This window comes from Struthio camelus, chromosome 10 (genome assembly GCF_040807025.1).
Source record: "Struthio camelus isolate bStrCam1 chromosome 10, bStrCam1.hap1, whole genome shotgun sequence".
Classification (NCBI taxonomy): Eukaryota; Metazoa; Chordata; class Aves; order Struthioniformes; family Struthionidae; genus Struthio; species Struthio camelus.
The window spans coordinates 18410155-18432967 of NC_090951.1; the positions used below are offsets into that span (position 1 = coordinate 18410155).

The following is a 22813-nucleotide window of genomic DNA, read 5'->3' on the forward strand; positions in this document are numbered from 1 at the left end:
TCTGCCTATATTTTCCGATAATCTCAAGTCACCCCACATTGCATCTCTTCCTCTCCTTTACAGTTTCAACACTGTCTTGGAGGATAAGTGTCAGCAGGTGTAAACAGGAGAAAGGAGACAAGTGGCACCATTATAGCATTGCTTTCTCCTGAGAGAGGCTACTTTCAGAAAAGAAAGCACTTGCAGCAACTCTTATTTGATTGGCATCATTGTCTAGTGAAGCTGGCACACCATCTTGTGAGCAGGCACAACGCCATCCTGACAGATGGGCATGTGGATAGGAAGCCAAAAGATAATGTATGAGTACCAAATGTGTGTATTGGAGGGCAAGTTTCCCAGTCAGGAAGATCAGAGCAGTTTATAAGCTTCTGCACCTATGTTTAAGGGAGACAATGTACACATTCCACCTTCACAATAGATAGTGTGGGTAACAACACCACTACAACCATAGAAAGCGCCCTGTGAGTATGGCAATTCAGTGACCGGAGAAGGAATTACCACATGTTAACTTCATGTAAGCAAAAGAGCCACGTAAAACTCAAAGATAGTACCTTTATAGTTGCAGATTGAGATTATACAAGTGGATGAGAAAGGATACACTGAGCTAGGCTAAAGTTCTTGCCTATGACACTGACCAACAGGGGATAACCGAAGACTAGGAACTGGGGAGTGTAGGGAAGGATCCTGTCTGAGGTATGCCTACCAAGTTTCAGCAATCAGTGATTTACAGACTTTCTGAGCTGGAATTTGTATGGGGATCATCATATTCAATCATAGCTGGACTTAACTCTGTGAATTTGTATGACCCCTTTCTGAATCCATATATACTTTTGGCCCCCACAATATCTGATACTAATGAGTTCTACAAATGAATTACACAGTATAAAATGAGTAAGCACTTTCTTTGATTTCTGTTAAACATGCCATTTATCGGTGTCATGGGGTACCTACATAGCTCTTATGTTATCAGAAATAACTGTTTCTTATTCCTCTTTCCTATAGCAGTTTTGAATACATAGACTTCTACAGCAGCCCTCTCCTGCACTCAGTTATGTTTGTATTTCTCAGTTACCATTTCAGGCCTTCCAGGTTTCCCAAAATGGTAATAAGGGAGGACAATTTTTAAGATCTTGTCTGAAATCCTATTTTGGTTAGAATTTGGTCTTTGTTTACTTATGTGCTCCCCCCACCACCACTAGCATGGCTCATCTGGTCAGCAGCAACATTACAAGGGGTATAACATTGAATAAGGAGCCAAATCACTGACATGATAAATATTCACGACTGACTCCAGTCAGTTCAGGCTTGGCACTATTACACATCTTCTTTAAACGGGCTTGAATCACAAGGACAACCAGATCACACCAAATAATGCCATGCTGTACTTCAGGATGAAGCCACATTCTTTGGTCCCCAAGCCTGTGTACTTCGTGAAGCCCTGACGCGTGGGAGTAGAATATAAAAATAACATATGGCCAAAGAGAGCATGAGGAGTTATCCCAAGTCCTGATAACGCCTACTTCTCAGCAGAGAGACAGAGAGCACATCCGTCTCTGTCATCCCGCTGCATACCCCCAAAATGACATAAAAGTATCCATTCAGATTCTCAACTCATTGCTAAATATTCCCTCAGTTGTAGCCTTTCTGACCTTATTGGTAGCCATGAGCTATGAGGTAATTATAACCAAATGGCTTTCACACCACCATGGGGATTTTAAATATTTCTAGCAGGTATACCCCTAGACTTCGGAGGCGGGGCAGAGCAATAGTCTCCTTTACTACCAAGAGCAACAACAAACAGATAACTGCTATTTAAGTCTAAATGCTTCTATTTTATACCAACAAAATTTAAATAAGTTCATACAGTACAGGAATTTTTAATACAGACAGCATTCAAATGATATTTACTTAACCTTTGCAAAAAGGACATCTCTTTGTCAGGATAGCATCATCATAAGATACTGTAAGACAATAGATCAAACTAAAAATCTAAAATTTTGGTTTTTAATCTTGCATTGACTTTCCTTCAAAAGTGCCACTGGGTTTAAAGATTCATAGTATATTCATATTTTTCCTCCTGTGGCACTGAATACATACATATGAAAGCTCTCTGTTTTAGTATCTCTGACTTTTTAAATATCCTCTTTATTACGCCGTAAGACATGTTAAGAGACATTATCAGGCTTCACCTGCCTTATTCTCCTGAGAATAAACCGAGGCTGATCTATCCCCTCGCTTTTATGCAGTTCCCATACACTGAAGCACATTTTATTTCCAGTCAGAAAAAGCTAAAAGAGAAAATCTAGGACCCTTTTTGGTGTATGTTGCAGCATTTTGCTGTCTTCCTTAGTACTCAAGGCAGAATAAGTGATAATCAATAGTGGTATCTGCTGGAATCGAGAAGGCTTGATGGAGGTGCTTTTGAAACACATCATGGTGCCGGATTTGCTGTAGCTTAGTCAGGTGTTCTTACCTCCGCAGCAGCACTGTGTCTGATTTATGCCAATTGTTGGCTGAAATCTATTAAAGGTTATTAGTAGCATTTCAAAATACACTTGTATCTAGCTGGTTTCTCTCTTGTTAAAATTGACCAGCTGGCTTAGCTCTTTTAGCTTCAAATTTGTAATAATCCAGAATTGGCAGACAACACATGTAGCCATTGCTATGTTTCATTTCTGTTTTTCCTCTATAGCAAAACATTTCTTCTGCTTTAACGGCCTTTCTAACAACCAGGCGAGTCAGAGAAGTATATTACAATTATGATGTGATAAATTAACCCGAGGCACAATGGCAGTTCTCCCCCAAGCCAGCAATAGGACCCAAATGCTGCAGTCCTTGCACCAATGTACCTCGTTTGAACGGGCTGCCTCTAAGACAGTAGCTTATTGTGCTTATTTCATCAGTTCTGGCACCTGTGTTTAGAGGCAACTTTGATCTTCATGTATTTCGTTTAAAGATATTACATTTCACAAACAGCTACCAACTCACTAGGACCGTATTCAACTCACTGGCCTAAAGATAGTAATAACTCCTTTACCATTTTGCATGCAGGCACATTATTTTGCCACTAAGTCTATAAAACCAACTGTAAAGGATTCTGAAAAACAAAGGACGGAAAAAATTATAGTTCTGATTTTTCATGATTCATATGTACAAATGCTCACACAATGCCCTTAGAAACGTGCCAAATGTTGGCGTATATTAAAGTTCAATGGCTTGAGTACACGTTTTCGAAATACGCTTTCTATAGGTTTCTCTTCTACAATAGGTTTTTTGCTAGGACGTAAGTGTACTCATCCAAAATATTTTTTACAAAATACTTTTAGCGATATTTTTCTCAGAAAAATGCATGTATGAAATATAAGAACTGTTATTTTTAGAGCTCCTGTTTTGTCCCAAATTTATCGCAAAGTGTTTTCTGCAATGATTCCACTTCTAATGCTTTTATCGGGAACCTGCTTGTATTTAATTTAATTTTAATTTAGTGTGAATTTGGATCCAGGTAAAACGCTGCTTACAGAGTGTGTCTGCCAGAGTACAAATTGCTCAGTACTAAAATGCCCAGCCCCTAGAGAACAACTTCTGCAGGTACTTTATAAACAACCGCTGAGGTTACTCAACCTGTTAATTACCGTTGAAAATTCAGCCCGGTATCCCAATTATGTAGGTTACAAAGAATGCTTATGCCAGAGTTGTCAGCAGCAAGCTGCCTTCTCGCTCGCACCCCCACCGCCGCTCCGAAACGCCCTTGAAACGGAGGAGCTGCCGCGGAGAGAGGAGCCGAGCGAGGAGCTGAGCAGAAGGCGCGCAGGCTGCAGCTACCCGCTCCGCAGCCGCAGACTCCCGCTCTGCACGCAGCGCCGGCACAGCCGCTGCTCACAGCCTCGCTTACGCGCCTACAAATAACCGCTCCGGTCAGGGGGTCGTGGAGCGGGAGGAGCCACTGCTACTCACTCCACAGCCCCTAAAGCCAACGGGATAAATGCTCCAGCTTTCATAACGGCAACGAGGACCACTTCGGAGCACAATTACAATTGATCTACTGACAAGATCGGGTTCAGAAGAGGCTACTGACAACGCTCCCCACCTCAGGAGGAAGTTAACGAGGCTGTCGAGGGAGCAGCAGGGCCAGATTTAGTGCCAAAAAGGCACCAGTCACACTAGAGAGACACTGAAGGGGAAGAAAAGGCAGTGCTAAGTGATAAGGAACAGTGCAGCTCCATGACAGCTAGATTTAGACCCCTTAAAGTCCAATAAACAGATGACAAAGATTGTTAAATCAATTCATAAGAATTATGCTGAATCCTGACCAAGATGCGCATCAGACAAATAGTGCAGCATTTAGAGTCAGGAAATATAAGAAGTCAAGAAGATAATCTACACGTCACATGAAATATGAACAAGGAAAAGGCGCTCTCAGACTCCTTGGAAGCAGTTTAGTATTTTCTTGCTGAGCTGTAGCAAATTTCTGCCGGCATGACGATGAAGATACCCTGGCATCCTTTCCCTTGGCATTTCAAAGGCCGAACATGGAAGCAACTGCAAGGGATCTTAAAGGCAGAAAGACCCCTCATCAGGAGACACTCAAAGCTCAAGAGAAAATCTCCAGTCCCGTTTCTAAGGATTTCTGGATAAAATTTGCCGGCCAGTCTGGAACAAAACAGACATGGCAGAACATACAATAAATCACCTAGGTTATACTAAGTCATTTATATTACATATAGTTCAGAGATAAAGTCCTTTCAGTGAAATCCTGATACAAGACACTGTGACAATGGATGACTGCTTATAAACCTCAAATCCACTCCAAGTTAGCCAAACTGGACTGGAAACTCCATTCTGGGAAATCTTCAATATAGTGCGAGGGCAAAAACTTTAATTTAGTCTCAAAGTGTATTCACTCAAACACAGCAAAGAGATTTTACTTTGAGCTTCACGCAAAGAGTTTTGAAACTTATTTTTCGTAAGTGTATCCACCTTCAAATCCATTTTGACTTTTTCTTGTAACAAAAGACAAGGGTACCTAAGGATGACAAAATTTGGCATCCAGTATACTTAATGACCTAAAAATAAATGAGGTAGCAGAATTTGCACAGAAAAAAGCTATTCAGGTTCCCCAGGTCCTGAGATAACTATAAGGAGCTTTCAAATGGCTTAATAATCTAGATCAAAGCCATAACAGAAAAAATTCCATGTTGATAAATGAAAACTAATGTACATTGTGGAGATAATGGAAATTAGTCATTCATCTTAGCAAGTTCTAAGCTGATATATTCAGGGAAAGGCACCTAACTATTATTGTGAACAGACACAAAGGAAGGCCTGTAGCATGAGCAAGAGCTTGCAAAAAATATATCTGTTTTAATACATAAGAAAAATGATGAAATAATGTGGGAAAACTATAAATTTTCTGCATCTCATAGGGGATATTGAAGTAATGGGGTTCACAGAAGCAGACAAATATGATGAAAGCAAGGAAAAGCTCTTAGATAAGAAGAACTTGATTTTTAAACTCATATTTTGCTTATTTTCTTGAAAAGAAGACAAATAGGAACAGGCATGACAAAAACTGTATTAAGAAGTAATGAAAGTTATAAAGAAGGTCACCTGGGAGCTTTTCTTCTCCTTTTCCATAATACAATAAAATGAGGTAGTTATTAAATTGAAATGGGGCAAATTAGGAACTGATAAAAGGAAAATAATTTTTCTCACACAACACATAATTAGATTTTGGAACTCCTTGCCACGGCATTTTGCTAAGGCCATAAATTTAACAAGATTCACAGAGGGATTAGATTTTTATATAGACACACTCTTGAGATACACAGTCGTTGAAACTAGGAATTTTACTCAACGTTGACAAAGAATTACTTGAAGCGATTTAAATCTCCATGTTTCAGTTATTAAGACAAACTTAATGAGCACTTCACAGATGACCCCTATTAGTCAGAACATAGGGCTAAGCTGTATCAGAGCTCTCATTCAGTATAGTAATTCCCAGATACTTATGCTTCACACATGACTCTTCAAGGCTATAAAGCTGAAGGCAGGGCTTTACACTGTCCATCTTCCAGACAGAGACCAGGTCCGGCATCAGGGAGTGGAGGGGGAGTGGATGACTTGAGGAGCAAAGTGAGAGATTTCTTAGTTACTCCCACTAGAGGTTTTACAGCCACGGACATCATAACTGAGAGATTCCATGCGGAAGATATATGCAGAGGTTTTTTCTCCCTCCTCCATCTTCACCGGGTACTTTTACTGCCATCAGATCATTTGTTTAAATGCTGATCACAAAACTTTCCAATATGGCAGCTGCCATACTAGAAAGGACAGTAATTGCTTCATTAAAAACCCGGAAAAATGAGATCCTGTGCATAGAGAATAAAGGTCTGCTACATTTTTGTTCCTACATTTTGAAATCACAGTAATGTCACTGGATGTCTCTTTTTTCGATAGCAACCATGACCAAGAACGATGTTTGGCCATTCTAACCGAATAATATGCAAAAGTGTTTTCACTGAACCTTATCAGTATTTTTTTCAGAGCAGAAAAACAATCCTCTTATTCACATAGAAAAGGCAGGTACTGAGAAGAATTCAGCCATATATGGGGAGCAATGGCAAAAACACCGCATGAGAAGTAAAAATGAGGGAAGCAGGAGAAGAAGAAGAAGAAAGGTTGGCAATCACAAAAACAGACCCAAAACTGGAGAGGAGATCTGGCAGCTGACAGTTTGGCCAGGCAGGAATACAGAAGAACATTAACAGCATAAAATACGCATCTCCTCACAAGCATGCGGAAGCACTGTATTAGACAACCTGTGTTGGCCTACGCTCTGGGATAAGATATATGTCAGGTGTTTGAGTCGATGGAATTTCATTTCTTGTTGCTCTTCTAACTTACAATTCTTTATTGAACTTCAGTATTGATTTACTTCCAAATCACATACTGTACCTTCTTGCACTATTGCTTTTTTGGTAAACACTAGCAACAGTACAAGATGGAGCTGATCCAAAGCATTTGCTAACTTATCAGGAGTGGGAAACCTATGTGTTTTCAAGCAATGCAAATTGCTTTGGCTTCTGCACAGCTCCTGCTTCTTTCAAACACTGATGGTAAAGAACCTTTCCCAGGATTCACATCAAGTATTCATTTTAACTGCATTGATTTATGATGTGCGTTATTCCATTCAACCCTGGGCAACATACTTATTCCAAAAGCAAGCAATTTTCCCAAGTAAATACTCATTTTCCATTCTAACACCAATGCTCTTTGTGGATTTTAAGAGTCAGGAAAACATCTTCTCTACAGTTTTGGCTTGGGAAACCTTCACAGTGTTATTAATACTTCAGGATATTCTAAAAATCTATCCCTTCCTTTCATATTTGAAAATTATCTGCTATACTGTATCTATTGTAAAAGTGGACTTATGAAGTAAAATTTTGACTTTCCAAAAGAAAGCTCTTCACTTACTCTTACTACTTTTCTTATTGTTGTCTACTTGTTTGGACAGAACACTGTAGATCACTATAGGATCACTCAGCTTAAAAAAAACAGTATTTTCCAAAACAAAGTTGAAATAATTGTCAGCGAGTCACTTAACCTCCCTAATGATTCGGGGAAAACATCAATGCAACTGTGCCCTTTGTGTGGCAGTGAACTTGTCTCTGCAACAGCCTTGCTGGGGCACTGGTTAATTACGCTGAGCTGAGCTCACAGAGCTGCTGGACGCTCTCTTGGTCCACGTATTGCCTTTTCCTCATGGCATTCAGGCGGGGGGTTCTCAAAACTCAGCACTGGTCAACTCACCGAACTGATAAATAACGGAAACGGGAAACGTGAGCTGTTGTTAAAAATCATGAACGTAGATGCACGTTCACAGACCAGCACACCCTGGCTAATATATAAATTATTATTAGCATTGCAAGCCAGCATTTCATCACAATTATATAATACGAGGTCTGAGATTTCTGGCCAAATTTGAAGTTCTAGGCTTAAGTTCTGTTACTTAAAAGATCATTTAATTAAAATAGATACTATAATATTGGAATAAATTTGGTCACTTCCACAGGTTTTCAAAGACGCTGCAGATTTTGAATGTAACATAGCAAGTCTGAGAAACGTTCAAACAATTAAAACTTGACAATTAATGTTGCTGGGCAGGGAAGATAGAAGGTCTTCTGTCCAAAACATTTGTGACACGAAACAAAGCACGGTCTTTGAAATTTGAGAAAATTTCCAGAAAAAATTGTTTATACTTGATTCCTCAATAATTCTTTGAAAAATACCTCTTAAATCTAAATTGACTTTCTTAAAAATCTTTTTTTCTTAAGATTATTCATTAACTGACAAAAGAGAAGGTAATATACAATAGTTCTGTTGTCATGAACACCCATGTTATCCTCTGTTTTGAAAACTAATGACCTAACTTCAGCTAATTACACCCTCTTAAAATAAACTGCATCAATTTTCAATTTACTTTGTGTTTCTATCATGGTTTTTAATAGACTAGCACTCTGTACTCTACTACCCTATATCCAGATGTGACTTTCAAAGATTGTGAATCAAAACTATTCCCTCCATCAGCTAACAGTTAAAAGTGGGTGCGTGTGTGTTTTAAGAGGTATCAGTATCATGTTGATTGTTGTAAATCATCACCAAAACACAGCTTGAAAATAAGGCAAGAACTTCAGGAGACTGACAACTCTACTGACAATTTCTGCCTCACTGATAACACAAAACAATATGAGTATTTATACTTGATATTTTATACCAGAGAATTTTAAACACTAGGCAAAGATAATTGCATATATGAGCAGTGAAAATGTATTATCATGATACGCTGGGAATCAAATCGTGCAGCTGTGAAGAGGCAGATGCTAGGATATTTCTGTACATAAGAGAAGCAAAGCAGGTGATAACGTTAAGCTGTACTACTGCAGAGGCTAGAGAGTGCGATACTGCGATATCGGGCGTCGGGCGCCTCTTCTTGACATGAAAGACATGCTAAGACTAGAACGCTTAAGTCTCCACTGCATTTGGCACTGAAAAGTATTGTTGAATCACTAATTTATTAATGTAAATGGCATGCCGACAAATATTGGTAAAGAAAAACCCTGGCATTATTCACAGTCTGTGCACTAACACATTGACAAAGGATACGTTCAGCAGCAGAAGGGGTAAAACAATGTTTTCGGCATGAAGAATGTATCTGTTGTTACTAGTGTTCTACTAAATCTAATGAATAACTGACGTTTTTCCAAAGATTAAGCAGTTTACCATTTCTCTAACCCTATCAGTGATCTCATAGCTATTAATATTACCATATTAGTAGTAGTTGTCCATAAGGCCCAAACACTGGGAAACATTCCAAGTACTCAAGCTGCGTGGATGCTGCGTCCTTGCTTAGCTACTACCTAGCTACTGCGTCCTACTGGCTAACTACAGGCACCGGTCAGTAACGTAACCAGCAGCCTCTTAATTTTGTGAAATTAAATTCACAAAAAAATTATTAAAGGCATTTAGGAGGGGGAAAACAAGAATAGAAAAAGACTACAAAACGTCTGCAAGGGTCAGCAGATCACAACGTGCTCCTCCTGTTTCATTTTCATGGTGAATGCTGCTAACGTGAAGAAAAAAATATTCAGCATAAATATCACTTGGAAAATTTTGTAAGATGAATTGCCTCTTGCACTGTGACATCAGGGTGGTGTGAAAGATTTTACGTACACATCGTATTTCCTGAAAGTATGCTTCAGTTACAAGACTGAATGTATAGAGGAGACTTACACTCAACAGCCAAACAACCTGAGCTGATGCTTGATATTGTATATACATAAGACAACAGTTTTAAGAAACAGCCATTTGTGAATGACTGCAAAAACTTCTGTTATGCTCCTTAGTCAAACATTTAATTTCTGGAAAATCCATACATAATATCATTTTCAAGTATTAATGGCAACGCCTTTTAGAAAGTGCTTCAATTTTCTACTTAGAAGACCATTTATGTCTACATAAACTTTTTTCCTATACACCCAAGGCACCGATTCTATTCACTTCCTGTAAAAGAAAAAATAGACTAAGCAACTTGCAACACTTTTTGTTCTTCATAGCTATTTTTCTGCTTTTAAAAATACTGCTAAATTCTATTTTAAAAAGTTGATTTTGCTCACTACTGTTTGCAAAAGAGTGCCCCAAAGGAAATATTTCAGTTTTGGTCAAGGCTTAGCTTTTTCATCAGAAAAGAAATCAGAAATTAGTACTGCCAGCTTTCCTTTCAGAACAAAATACAAACTATTTAATAAAAACTATTTTCAATACAGTAAGTGAGTTATGTACAGATAATGTTTCATACCAAAAGATTTAGATTTTCTTACCGAAGACCACATTTTCAAATACTATCTTAAAGAAAGTCTCTCACTATGTTTTTCTCTTTAAATTTAATACTGACCTTGAAATAGACTGAATAAATTCTAAGTGGATCAAATGGTTACTAAAATAACCCATTTATAAAAAGGAAGCTACATAACCATAGAAATATTTATAACTAGATGGTGCATATAGAAATACAAAAACTGATTTTGCAGCAAAAGCATGATTTTAAGAGATCTGCAGCTGTTCTCAACCTCTAGCATTGCCTATACGAGCCAAGAGATTTTTGTCTAGTACTGAAACTAAATTAACTCCATGGCTTGTTTTCTATACCCTTGGGTAAACCCCTGGCCTACACTGTACCAGGCAAAAAGCTTTCCCTCAATTTCATTTTCCCAAAATTGAAATGCTTTAAAAAATAAGCATAAATGTATTTCAAAATCCAATTGCTTTGGCCCTAAACCTAGCTTTTCTTGGCAGAGTGCACTTGTTTTTAATCTGAATGCTAATATTTTGCAATGTGGCATCAGATACAAAACACTAATTTACATTGCGCCAGAGATCTATAGTATTTCCGTAGTAGTCAATCAATAAATGATTGGAGTAGTATTTTTTTTGTTTCAAGGGAACATGGTTTAAGCTGTTATACAATACTGCAAATTATTCTATGAATGACACACATCGAAATGTCTACAGCAAAACAACCGAATCCATTACAACTGTCTCAAAGAAGAAGGGAGCAGAGTAGATATGTGCAGACGCTATACTGGAGGAGGACAAATATCATAAGACTCTAAGACTAAGGCTTTTATAATTACTTCAATGGGAATAAACTTTGAAAAACGGAAGTATTTGCAGACTTGGAGCTTCCATTCCAACTTTTGTTCCTTTCCACATATCTTGCCATAGGTACGGAAATAATTTAAGTTATTTCCTTATATTATTTCCTTTCCTATACAGGACTGTAAAATAAGCTGCAGGATGAATTCTTGGACCTTAGTTGTATGTCTTGAATATATTGGATTATATGTATTTTATCAGAAATAAGTAACCCAGTACTCACACAGATCAGGCTAATAAGCCTTGCACAGTTAAAACTTATGGCAAAAGTTGTGAGAACTAGAGAATTTGTCAGGGAAAAGTGCAAGTTCTAACCAGGCTTTTAGCTTCCTACTAGCTGAGTAACGTTAATAAGAAAGCTGAAGCTTTTTTCCGTATGAGCAGCATGATTTTCCACACACTAAAGAAAATTTGCATGTATTTTCATATTTAGTTAAAAGATAATTTTGAAAATTATATTTAAGACCATTTTATACAAGCAAGTCCTTTTCAGAAAGTTTATTGCCAATTTTTACAGAGGTGAAAATTTTACCAGAGAAAAACACACCAATTTCTTTGTTATAGTTAAGTTTTTCAGCCAATATGGTTTCCCTGAATCCTCTAGATTTCTGAATCCGGTAGAAAAACTTCCATCTTTTCAGTGATCTAGTTGAACTTCTGTATAAAAGAGCTGATAGACTACCGCTTAGAGAAAGCTTTAAAAAAAAAAAATCTGTTTTCTCCAGTATAAGCATGATATCCCCAGCTATATTCTTTAATAATATAATCAGCTGTGTTCTTCCTCACTTACTGGACAGGTACATTTCCCCACTAATACAGATTTTCCTCCCGCTAGAACTCTCTGGCACAAATAATTTCATTACTCCAAGCCGTAGCCTTCATTTTCTATTAATAAGATAAAGTCTACTGCCTTTTCTGTTATTTTCCCGAACCCATCTTGTGAGTTCCTACAACGACTCTCCATGAGATGTCTTATGGATCTGCCAAGCAGCGCCTGGAGGTAGACCACAGCAACCTTTCGGGTCAGGTAAGGACACAAACTGATTTCTGCTGCCCCAAGCCCCTGCTTTTTTGGACTTAACTTGAGATCGCACTTACCAATTTGCACAGCAAGGTGGGAAAGGAGGATACAGCTGAGGGAAGACGGAAGATAATATCACACGGGTTAGATGACTCTCCTGTGTCCACCCATGCACTGAAAGGCATCAGCCGAGGTCTGTAACAGAGATAAGACACATAACGTAGTTACTTCGCAGCGCTGTATCTTCTTCTCTTTCAAAGCCTGCTGCATCAGGAATAGCTGATTCACACCTTAGAGAAAAGGGCTGAAGCGCTGTATTAAATAGAGGTGCTACAGCACGGGAACACAATATTAGCAGGACCTGCTTCCTTCCTTGATCTCTTGCAGCCAGAATTACCTAGAAAATGTACTGACGGAAGAAAATATTGTAGTGGCTATGAAGCATTTAGTCATTTAACAGCTGCTACAGAAGCTAAAGACCAAATTCCTTCAGAACTGGGGGTGGTTTTCTGCGAGTTCTACGGATAGTAGTTGTGCTGCCTTGAAGAATAGCTATTATATATGGTTTTGATGCTAATTTTATCTCCAGAATATAGATATTTTCCTACTTGCAGTATTACACTTACATTTTTCCATTCCTGCAGTCTTTTCATTTTGCCATGTAAGGACTGGTTTATAGTACCCTTTAGTTGTTGTTACTATGATGTGTACTGGCTCCCTGTATGCTTTTTATATGAAGTTTTACAAAGAAGCAGCTTGTTTATTTCATGTGCTTTTAGTGTGGATTTTTATCTTAATACTGAGATTTGGTTTTAAAAAAATTAATGACCTTGTAAGCCCTAGTAGCTGACCAAGGATTACCGAGCACAGAAAGAAGAACATTATCAGTTCAGTGCAGGATCACAACAGAACAGGAAAATCTCAGGAACTCTAAATGCGGTCTAACACTATAACCGGGAATCCACAAACAAATTCACCTTGCTGCACTCCATCTGTAGAATGCGTACAGGGAAACAGTTTTTTCAGTGGTTCTTTCATGAAAAAGCCTTGCCAGTTTGGAGTTAGCTTCCTCCTGATTCCTACTGCTTGTGGTAACACATACGCACACCCAGCAAGCTGTTTTAGTTTTAACTCATTTGCTCACTGAAACATCTGTAATATCTGCAGGATTAACTATCTTTCTGTATTTGCTCTACCTGATATTTTTGTACTTCATCTTTAATTTGTTGATTATATTTTTAATAACCAATACACTTGAGTCTGAAAAGCAACTGTAAGAGTTCATGATTGGCCAGGACCCTACCTGACTCCCTCTCCCACCACATAGGACTAGCTGGCATCTTCTTGACGGTTTGCTTGGTTTTTTTTCTTCCACACACCACACACATGGGTGCAGGCACAAGACAGAGTGCATCTGCTGTGAGGTGATCTGTCTTGGACTTAGAATTCCAGTTAGTAATGGAAACATCAAACTCTGAATCAGGAGAAATTTAATTGGCAAGAATATGACTTTTCATGTATTTTTAGCTCTTATTTTCAATATGTTTCTTATGTTACTGATATAAAAATCTTGGGACCTGCCTCAAGGAACAGCACCAACAACTGGGGCATCAAAGTTGAAAAACACTTTGGGAAAATGTTGGCTGGGAAACTAAGGGGTATAACAGAATTTTTAGCTAAAAAGGTGGCACTTTTCTCCTCGAGCTGATTCTGATTCAGTAGTCTAGCTGCTATTTTGACAATAGAAATAGGTATTGGGTAAAATCATTTCTTTAGCCTGTATCTTCAAAGTTATTCCTCATTATATGGTCTGTTAGGAAACGCCTTCTGTAATATGCAATAAATACATCATTCATTTCTATTCATAATTGCATGCCATATGTGTTAGTGTATGCCCTTAAGTTGTCCACATACATCTTGGGTAACAATAAATGCAAAGTCAGTGTGTATATGGAAAACCAAGGATATGAAACAAAAAGATAACTAAAATTAAGAATAGACTTATAAGCCAGATGAAGCACCAATACTTCAAAACAAAGCGGAGTGTAAAAGCAATCAAGCAAAACGAAGGCGGAAAATGGAAGGAATGTTGCAACAGTAGTTGGATAAATAACGACTTTTTAAGTATTCAGGGAACCAGAGGTTATTATAGGAAGCAGAATGACTTCTAATAGCAAGGGTATTTTGGTGACAGAAGAAGTAAACATACAGTAGACACTGCTTCTAGAAAATGACATGAATCACTGGGAAGAAGAAAATCTGCAGGAAATCAGGAGCAGAGCAAAAATTGAACATCTGAAGACTGACAAAAATGACAACATCAGAAGGCATTTAAGGAAAAACACTTCAAAATCTTGGGATGAATTAATTTTAAGTGGCAAGAGACAGAAGAAACATTAATAGATATCTTTGGAAGCAAGAAGACAGGTGACAATTTCTGGCTAATAGTATCATCTCTCTATTACCATATGCTGCCATAAATTACTTCCATTTCTTAATAGAGACTTGCTTTAATATAAACAATAGCAAAAAATACTAATATAGTAGTTCACACAAGCAAAATACAAGCAAGGGGAAACCTGAGTTATCTCAGAGCAACCACTAAGTCAACAGCAGAAGATAAAAATTCAAGAACTGATAGTTCACATTCCCTTCAGTCGGTGAGTTTTTGCTTTCCCCATATGGTAACATCATCTTCAACAAAAAAAACGTAGTATGTTATAGTACTTGTGATCCGTAGTTGTACCATCCAGGCTGAGATCTTATGCCATAAAACTGATAAGCATTTTGGATGGGTTGACCTAATCTGAACTAATAGGAAATTTGGGCAGGTTTAAGTCCTAAAGCCTGGAAGTAGACCTGTAGTTTACCTGTTCTGAAAACCTCCTATAAACCATGTCCCTAGAAGAGCAGGGACGCTAAACAACTGGGATGGAGGTGCCTTTTTACGTGCCTTTCACTTGTACACTGCATTTTTAATTCAACAGCTGTTTTCTCTTACAACCTACATCCTTAATGGCAGCTCAGGAATTTTATGATCTTGATTTTTGCTTTTATAATTGACTTTTTGAGAAAATATGTTGTTTTAGGACAAATCTGACTTGTCAAAATATGGCAGACACAAGGTCTGAACCAAGCACTCCAACATGTGATTCATATAATGTTATTGCCAGTCAAGAGACTATTCATTGTACTCTCAGGCAAGTCAGCAATTAAAGACTGCGTTCTGCATTTAGAAACTATAAAATAACCTTTCTCATGACCACGTTTTATTCTCTTGCATCAACAGCCGAGCTCAGCGTCTATCTGATTATCTGAACGCAGCGATTTCTGAGTCGCACATCAAGAAACCCCTCCTGTGCCCTTGCTATTTCATTGTAACCCATGCTACGGGCAAAAATAAATCTGTTTCCTCTTTGCCATCTTGCCTGAGATTTACACATTAGCTATTCTCATATATCAGTAATGGAATTTAGCTTTTCTTTGCTACATCTGGATATTTCCTGAATCAACTTTCATCCTGTCCCTAGCTATGATTTCACTCACACTTAGGAGACCAGCACCTGAGAGAAAATACTCTATTTCCTGCAGACTTAGTGCTTAAAATAGAGCAAAAATGAAGATCTTTTCTTGTTTTCATATTTTTAGGTTTTCCTTCCTTTGAGATTTCAAGAGTAGTGGAAAACCACCTTCCGTCCTCCCTGAATCAGGCCCTTATTTTGGTTTAGGTGTAATTATAATCAGGTTGTTGCAATTAATTACTCTATACGAAGTTATGGTTAGAAACAGAGAGCCTTTGATTTGGATTAAATCAGGTTGCTTAAATATTTATAAAGCTTTAGAGCAAAAGATACACATGGTATTTGCTTTATGTATAGGCCACAGAAATATGAGCAGAGAACAGTCTGAGCTCACTAGCCATCTGAAGAGTAATACATTTTGTTTGTTTGTATTTTCTAAAAAAATCTATTGCATTATGTTAAATACCCTGAGGGCTTAGTACGAAACGTGACTGGAATGAATATAAAGAAAAAACTTTCTGTCTCATTAGATGGTCTGAGTTTCAAAATCTGTTCTAAAAGTGTTGTAAAGTGTGTAGTGTTGTAGATTAATGCACTGAATACATTTCCACAGTGCTTGATGTGTTTCATAAAAGGTCCATTTCAGAAGTGTGCTGTATTATAGGTGAACAGTCGCAGTAAATAATCTTGTTACAGAAACCTAAGCAATTTTTACAAGGCGTATTTCTGGCTGACTGAACAATTTATTCTCCAGATGTCACATTGTATTTTTCCAATATAAAATGAAACAGCTTTTTTTTTCTTTTTTCTTTTTTTTAAGGCAGACTTTTGTTCCGTGAGACTAGATCAAAGGTACCTTCTTAAAGAGAAAAATCCATTATTAAAACCTGTTGTGGTATAAAATTTACACTAGATGTGATTACTATACATAATTTATCATTTAATTTGATTTAGAGGTATAAAAGATTGCAGCAAAGATTGTGAATGTTGCTGAAGATAGCTGTGTGCACTTCAAAAATAGGAACACTGGCTCTCTGACTGACCGTGAATGTTGATGTTAGAGGTAACCAATACCCTGACTAGCTCTATGTTTAGTTAAAACTGTGTCACATCAGACGTTATCAGATAATAAACCTATATGCCATATTATAGACCCTGGAAGATTACATGATAATGTGATATGATAAGAACTGCCTACCTAGAAGGCAAGTGCAATTAAAAACATTTTGACTAGGGAGTCTTCATCAGTGGAGATAAACTTTAAATTCTAGGCTAATATTCCAACATGCATTTTCTTGCTTTCAGAAATAAGCCACATATTTTCACAGGAAGCTCTCGCACAGGAAAATGCACAGAATAACAGCAATCTATTTTCCTGATTGAAAAGCAGAGAAAGGAATGCTTTGCCCTCGTGAGCATCACAGATTTATATTTTATTGTCCTGGGTTCTTAATTATACACATGGTAAATTGGTATCAAAGGATATTTTGCTAGATTTTTAAAAATATTTCCCTCTTTACTTCTCATTTTTTAGGCATATGTTTCTGTTTCTCTTTCTGTCCATAAATCTAACGACGTACTAATACAGACCCTTATAAGACTGCCAAACAAATGAATTCTAGAAGCATTTGATCCCAAAAGCGTATGTCTGCTTAGAAAAAACTACCCAAAACTGTCCATGAACCAATGGACATCAGCTCTAAAGGGTAATGGGGTTCCAAAAGTTTCTTCTTTAAATGAATTTGAATTTCACAGGAGACACCCTCAAGCTGAAAAGCCTTCCTTAGATTCAACCCTGTCTTTGGATTTCATATGTCAGTACCTTTTTGTGGATACCACAGACATATTTGGGTTCTGCTACATCCAGGTCACACCGAAAATACTATCTGACTTGTCTCAAATGTTTTTCTGCCCTTCCTCACCGCATCCTACCTTTGGTGAATATATCTTTATTCAAAGCCTGCCAGTAGACAGCAGCCTTACAATTCAGAGAAATGCCCAAAGGCATTTACAGATTTAACACTTCAGCAAACCACTGCTTGCTTCATGACTTCGAGCCAAACCAGTATCAGAGCTGATCTCTCTTTGAATAAAATCTTTTCATCGGTCTAATGTCCTTCTGTCCATGTGTTTTTCAGTGAGTCATTAACAAATCTCTTTGTGTACATATGGGTAGACACATGGATTGTGTGTGTATAACTAACATGAAAGTACAGCTGGGGTCAATATACAGTGAATACAACAATCCTTTCAAATCAAACTTTCCCCAATGGTGTACACCTGTGGCCAGCTGTTTGGCTAAAACACACTGCACTCCTATTTGAAGCAAGCAGGGATTTTTGTGCTCCCACATATTCTTATGCATGCATCTGCTGGGTGTGTTACAACAATTATATACATATATTAAAACTAATTTTAACTGTTCTTGAAGATGACCTACATAAATTCAAACCCCCAAATAAACAAGTACATAAGTAAAGATATCAAAGAGTGCAGTCTTTTCTATAGAACATGAGTCATTCTTACCTTAAACATGTAGAAGTCTTGCTAATACATTTACACTGGATGCACAATAAAATGAGCAAATTAGATTCCTTAAGTTCACTTTCAAGCTAGCATGAACTACACAGCTACATAATTTCTTATCACACAACACTGGAAAAGGTGAAATACATTGTAAAAGATGTAATCACACAACTGATACCAAACTGTTTTCATATTAATCTCTCGCATCCTCTACTGGAACAGCACTTATCTGTGCAGAAGGAATGATATAAACTACCGTAAAGTAACAAATAAAGTCTCGTGGGTAGGTAGCAGATGGTGATTCTGAAGATCCACGTTGAGTTGCTCTGTTAAAGATTCCCCCTTGAGCTTTGAAACAGTGAACCCAGTAGTTTCAGGTACGCAATTCTCAGTCCGATTATAGCCCAGGTTTTTGGCACTATGAAAGAATGAGTCTATATTACCAGGTTTTAAAAGCTATTAGAATAATTTTTAAATGTAGATAGCTGCTCAGTAGGATTTATAAAAGTATATACATCTGCCGTTCACTTGCTTAAATTCCTTTAAGAACCGTATCGCTCATGAAAAATATGGAGATGGATTGCAAATGTAAATCCAATCCCACCAAACATTTAAGATTCTGATTTCCACGACTGGTTTGTTTGATCTGGATCTTAACTCCCTATTCTGCATTTAAGTTTTTGAGGGGTACAGGCTTGGCAGCTATGAGATTTAGAATAGCTGTGCTCAAACAGTGGATATCTGGCTTTTGTAGGGGACTTCGCATATGACAACAGTAAAAATTGTTCATGGCAATTGTGAACAAAGATGTAATCCCTCCTTTCTGATACAAAATAAGAACTCTTGTCTTTAACTGCAAGGACATGTCAGAAATGCAAGACTTTGATTCTGGGTTCCTATGCAGGACAGCACTGAAGCAGTGCTCTGAGTTGCAGCCCAAAGGGTTTTGAAGGGGAAAAGATTACCAAGGCTTAACATAATAGACAAGTAACAAGATCTGTTTATCAAAAAAATCCATTCTGTTTCTCTAAATTTTTGTACTATTGCATCAAAGCACCTTCCAGGGATACATTAAAAAGTATTGCTAATACCAATTATCTGGGAAATCCTTCTTCCAAACATGATTAAACTTATCTTGGACAATAATTTTTCATTTAGTTTCTCTTTTTATGCTTTGTGTCACTTTGCAAAGATAAGGTCAAAAATGTACCTTGTACTCTAAGGTAGTGTTAGAATGTCTGGAAAAGTTTTTGTTTGTTTGTTTGTTTGTTTTTTCCTCTGAGAAAGTTTACAGCATAGTCTAGACCAGCTACTGAGAAAATGCTGTCTTCTCCAGCTGTGTACTTTAATCCTGATCGTGGGAAGCTCTACTGCATGAAAGAAATATGGATATCAACTGTGGTCTTAATCTCAGAGCATTAGGTGGCTTCTCAGATTTTCTGAAAAGAGGGAGTATGCTTGAACATAAAGCCTTTATTCAAATTTTGGAATCCCAGTGTGGAAAGAAAACTGATCTGATGGTGCTGAAGAAACATTTTAACATCTTTCTGCACTAACTGGGTTGTCCAGAGCACCGAAGATTTCACCTATTGCTGTAACACAGCTGAAAGGTGACAAAGGTATCAATAACCAAGGCAAGAATTTTTATACTCCAAGATAGAGTGGAATTTAGCTAACCCAAGATATCAGAAAATGTCTTTTGAGATGCTGGTTTGTGAGAGCTTAGTATCCAAGGCCATTGCTGAACTGGCTGCCTTGCTCATGTGCACAACAGGGAACTCTTCCAACTGCTGCTTTCTGCTAAGGATCACTGCCTCTGCCTTACTGAAGCTCAGGTTCAGCCAGTTATCTTTTGCACATCATCTGACCTCTTTGAAACACCAGACTCTCTGGACTGGACTGATGTGAGCAAACAGAGAGAAAAGGTAGATAGTTTCATACCAGTTTGACTCCATTTTGCTAGATCACTTAAGGCAGCAGAGACACTGAATTCACTATCACGTAGATAACAAAAAGGACCACATACAGGGATTCCACAATTAAGAAGCCTAGTGGAATACGTGATCAGTTGTGCCAAAGTCTGCAGGGAAGTGCTTTCCCTACAGTTTGGACCTCAATGTCCTATGTGACAGAATCATCCATACATGATTTCAGTTCCACAGCTCATCCTAAAATAACATTGTGCCAGGCCTAGGATGTTTGCTTCAGACTAGCCTCTCTCCAAGCTTAATCAAAAATAGATTTAAAACAGGCAATAGTCAATTCGTAGTGCAACCTCAGTACAAGATCTGGAGGTGGAATTCTTTATTTACTCCCACAATGCTTGTTTTCTCTCACTGTAACTTGAATTCCTACCCCTGATTTTCATCTGGCAACAGGGATTAGAAAATCCAGATAATCTGTGCAATGAGGAGACAATACTCCCCTAGACAATAGACAATGCTGATCATATTACTTACTGCTAGCTAGTGTAGGCAAAGGCCAATGTACAAGGATGATGGTTCACTAAGTCTTCAACTTCTCATTCAGTTCCATTGTCCTTCATCAGACTCTGGAATTCTGTTCAAGCCCATTTGTTTTTTGAGGTTGAATCAGGATAATTGGTCGGCCTGTCTTCTTGCCAGAGAGCTGGAAGGTCTCTCTGTGATCATCTTCTTATTAAGGTGATAACCTGTCAAACACATGAATGTGTTATGATATCCTCAGTCTTGACAGATAGTGCCTTCTGGCCTACAGTAGGGTTGTATTAAAGTTACCCCTTGAAAGTGCAAGGGAGTTAAATGAAACAATTTTGAGGCTTTTCTATACATGACCCGTTATTCCTATTCAGATATTTGTAAGCATCGTTACGAATCCTTTCATCCCTTGTGGCATATGAATGATTGTAGAACTGTTATTTTAACTTTTGCTTCGTATATGAGTTCAAATGTATTTCATTGATCTTTTCTCACCTAAGACAGACCAAATTCATGAACAGATGAAAGTTGAGCAGTACCTCCAGAATCTTTCCTGGTTATGTCTTTACGATGAACATTAGCTCCAGTTGTGTTGCTTGAGGTTTGCTTTATGTTCCCTGCTGCTGGTTCATCCTATATAGCTTTTTAATAGCTAAGATTCAGTTACTTAGGTCAGATGCCTTTACTTCAAGGTGTTATCCCCCTATGCTAAGAGCAGCACAGCTGTTGGCAGAAGAAGAGGAGAGATCTGCCATACAACACAAAAGGAGGGCCTGGACCCTGTGTCCCCTGAAATGCGGTACAGCTTTGAAAGTCATGAAAGGTGCTGGAAGCCTAGGAGTCACACAGTAGTGGACCAGATATCATAACAATGCTCCAGAAGCAGAAGGAGAAAAAAAACTGGCAATGAAATTAGATATTCTCTTCCTTAAAATAAGCTCTCTGGGTTGTCACTGCACCCCTTTCCTTCTTACTTCCTTTAGAAGAGGCGTGGAAAGGAGGCAGAAGGGCAAAGTTACAGCTGTACAACATACTACTCACTTAGCAGATGGCAGGGAGGCCAAAAAGAGCAGCATTATACAGCTGAGGCATCCAGGGACTAACACAACAGTCTCACTCCTTAAAAAAAAAAAAAAAAAAAAAAAAAACCTTTGTTTTCAACTTTTCAAGCATGAAAATTAAAGCAAGGCTCCTTCACTGCTGCTTCAGAAGGCACTAGAAACAGGCTGGACCACAGGAAACATGTTCCACCAAGTGCCATGTCCCACTGGGGAGAGGAGCGTGCCAGTGGCAGCGAGACAATGCCAGTGAGAGATTGGGAGCCTAGGGACCAAGTAAACATAGGCTTTTAAAACTTTAAATTAATTAGCATCATCTTTCCTTAAAAGTCTGCAATGAGTGATTACTGAAGCAGGAATCAAGATACTGTGAGATATAATGGCAAAGGTATTGAAATATCATTAATTAAAGTAGTGACTATTTCTACACGTGTTCTTAAGGTAGTGGTGAGCTTCTAAAGAAATGGAAAACTTCACATTCAGGCAAAATAGAAGGGAGCCCTTTCACAAAAATACCTTTAATTGGCCATCATTTCCCATACTCTTGTTTCCTCCAACTGAAGATGTTTGCGTCCCTGTTAACTCTGCCTCCCACGCAGTCCAGTCTTCCCTTTCCCTGATCCTACAGTGAAGCAACAACACTGTGCTCATCAGCTATCCTATTACCATAGAAATGATAGCAACGTCACAAATTCAGCAGTCTGATTCCTCAACAGGGTTGATTAGGAACAGATGATGAGCCGGAGAAGAGCTGAACCCTTGATTAAACACAAATAGCTCTTATAATGAACAAATATGGGAAGAAAATATATTTAAAACCATATAAAGAATGAGTGCCTTCATTTTTTAGAGGAGAAATATTTTCTATATTTCATTGATTTTAGAATTGTTTGAATTTGTTTTCAAAGTTCCCTAATCTATTTTTAAATCTCATGAATAGATGTAACTGGTAACCATATGTCCTCCAGAATTCACTGAAAAACTGGTAAAACACTAGTTAGGACCTTCCATTTCTTTCGC

The 22813-nt window shown here is 38.0% G+C and overlaps 1 protein-coding gene across 3 annotated transcripts in view; it reads right to left on the bottom strand.

Annotated features, from left to right (window-relative positions):
- Positions 1-22813, bottom strand: part of TOX3 (TOX high mobility group box family member 3) — a 155360-nt gene that overhangs the window by 112977 nt on the left and 19570 nt on the right. For all 3 annotated transcript variants that reach the window (XM_068956095.1, XM_068956094.1, XM_068956098.1), the window contains one exon: positions 12310-12427. In XM_068956095.1, the coding sequence (XP_068812196.1) occupies positions 12310-12417 (108 nt within the window). In that variant the 5' untranslated portion in view covers positions 12418-12427. Of the gene's footprint in view, positions 1-12309; positions 12428-22813 lie in introns of those variants that run through there.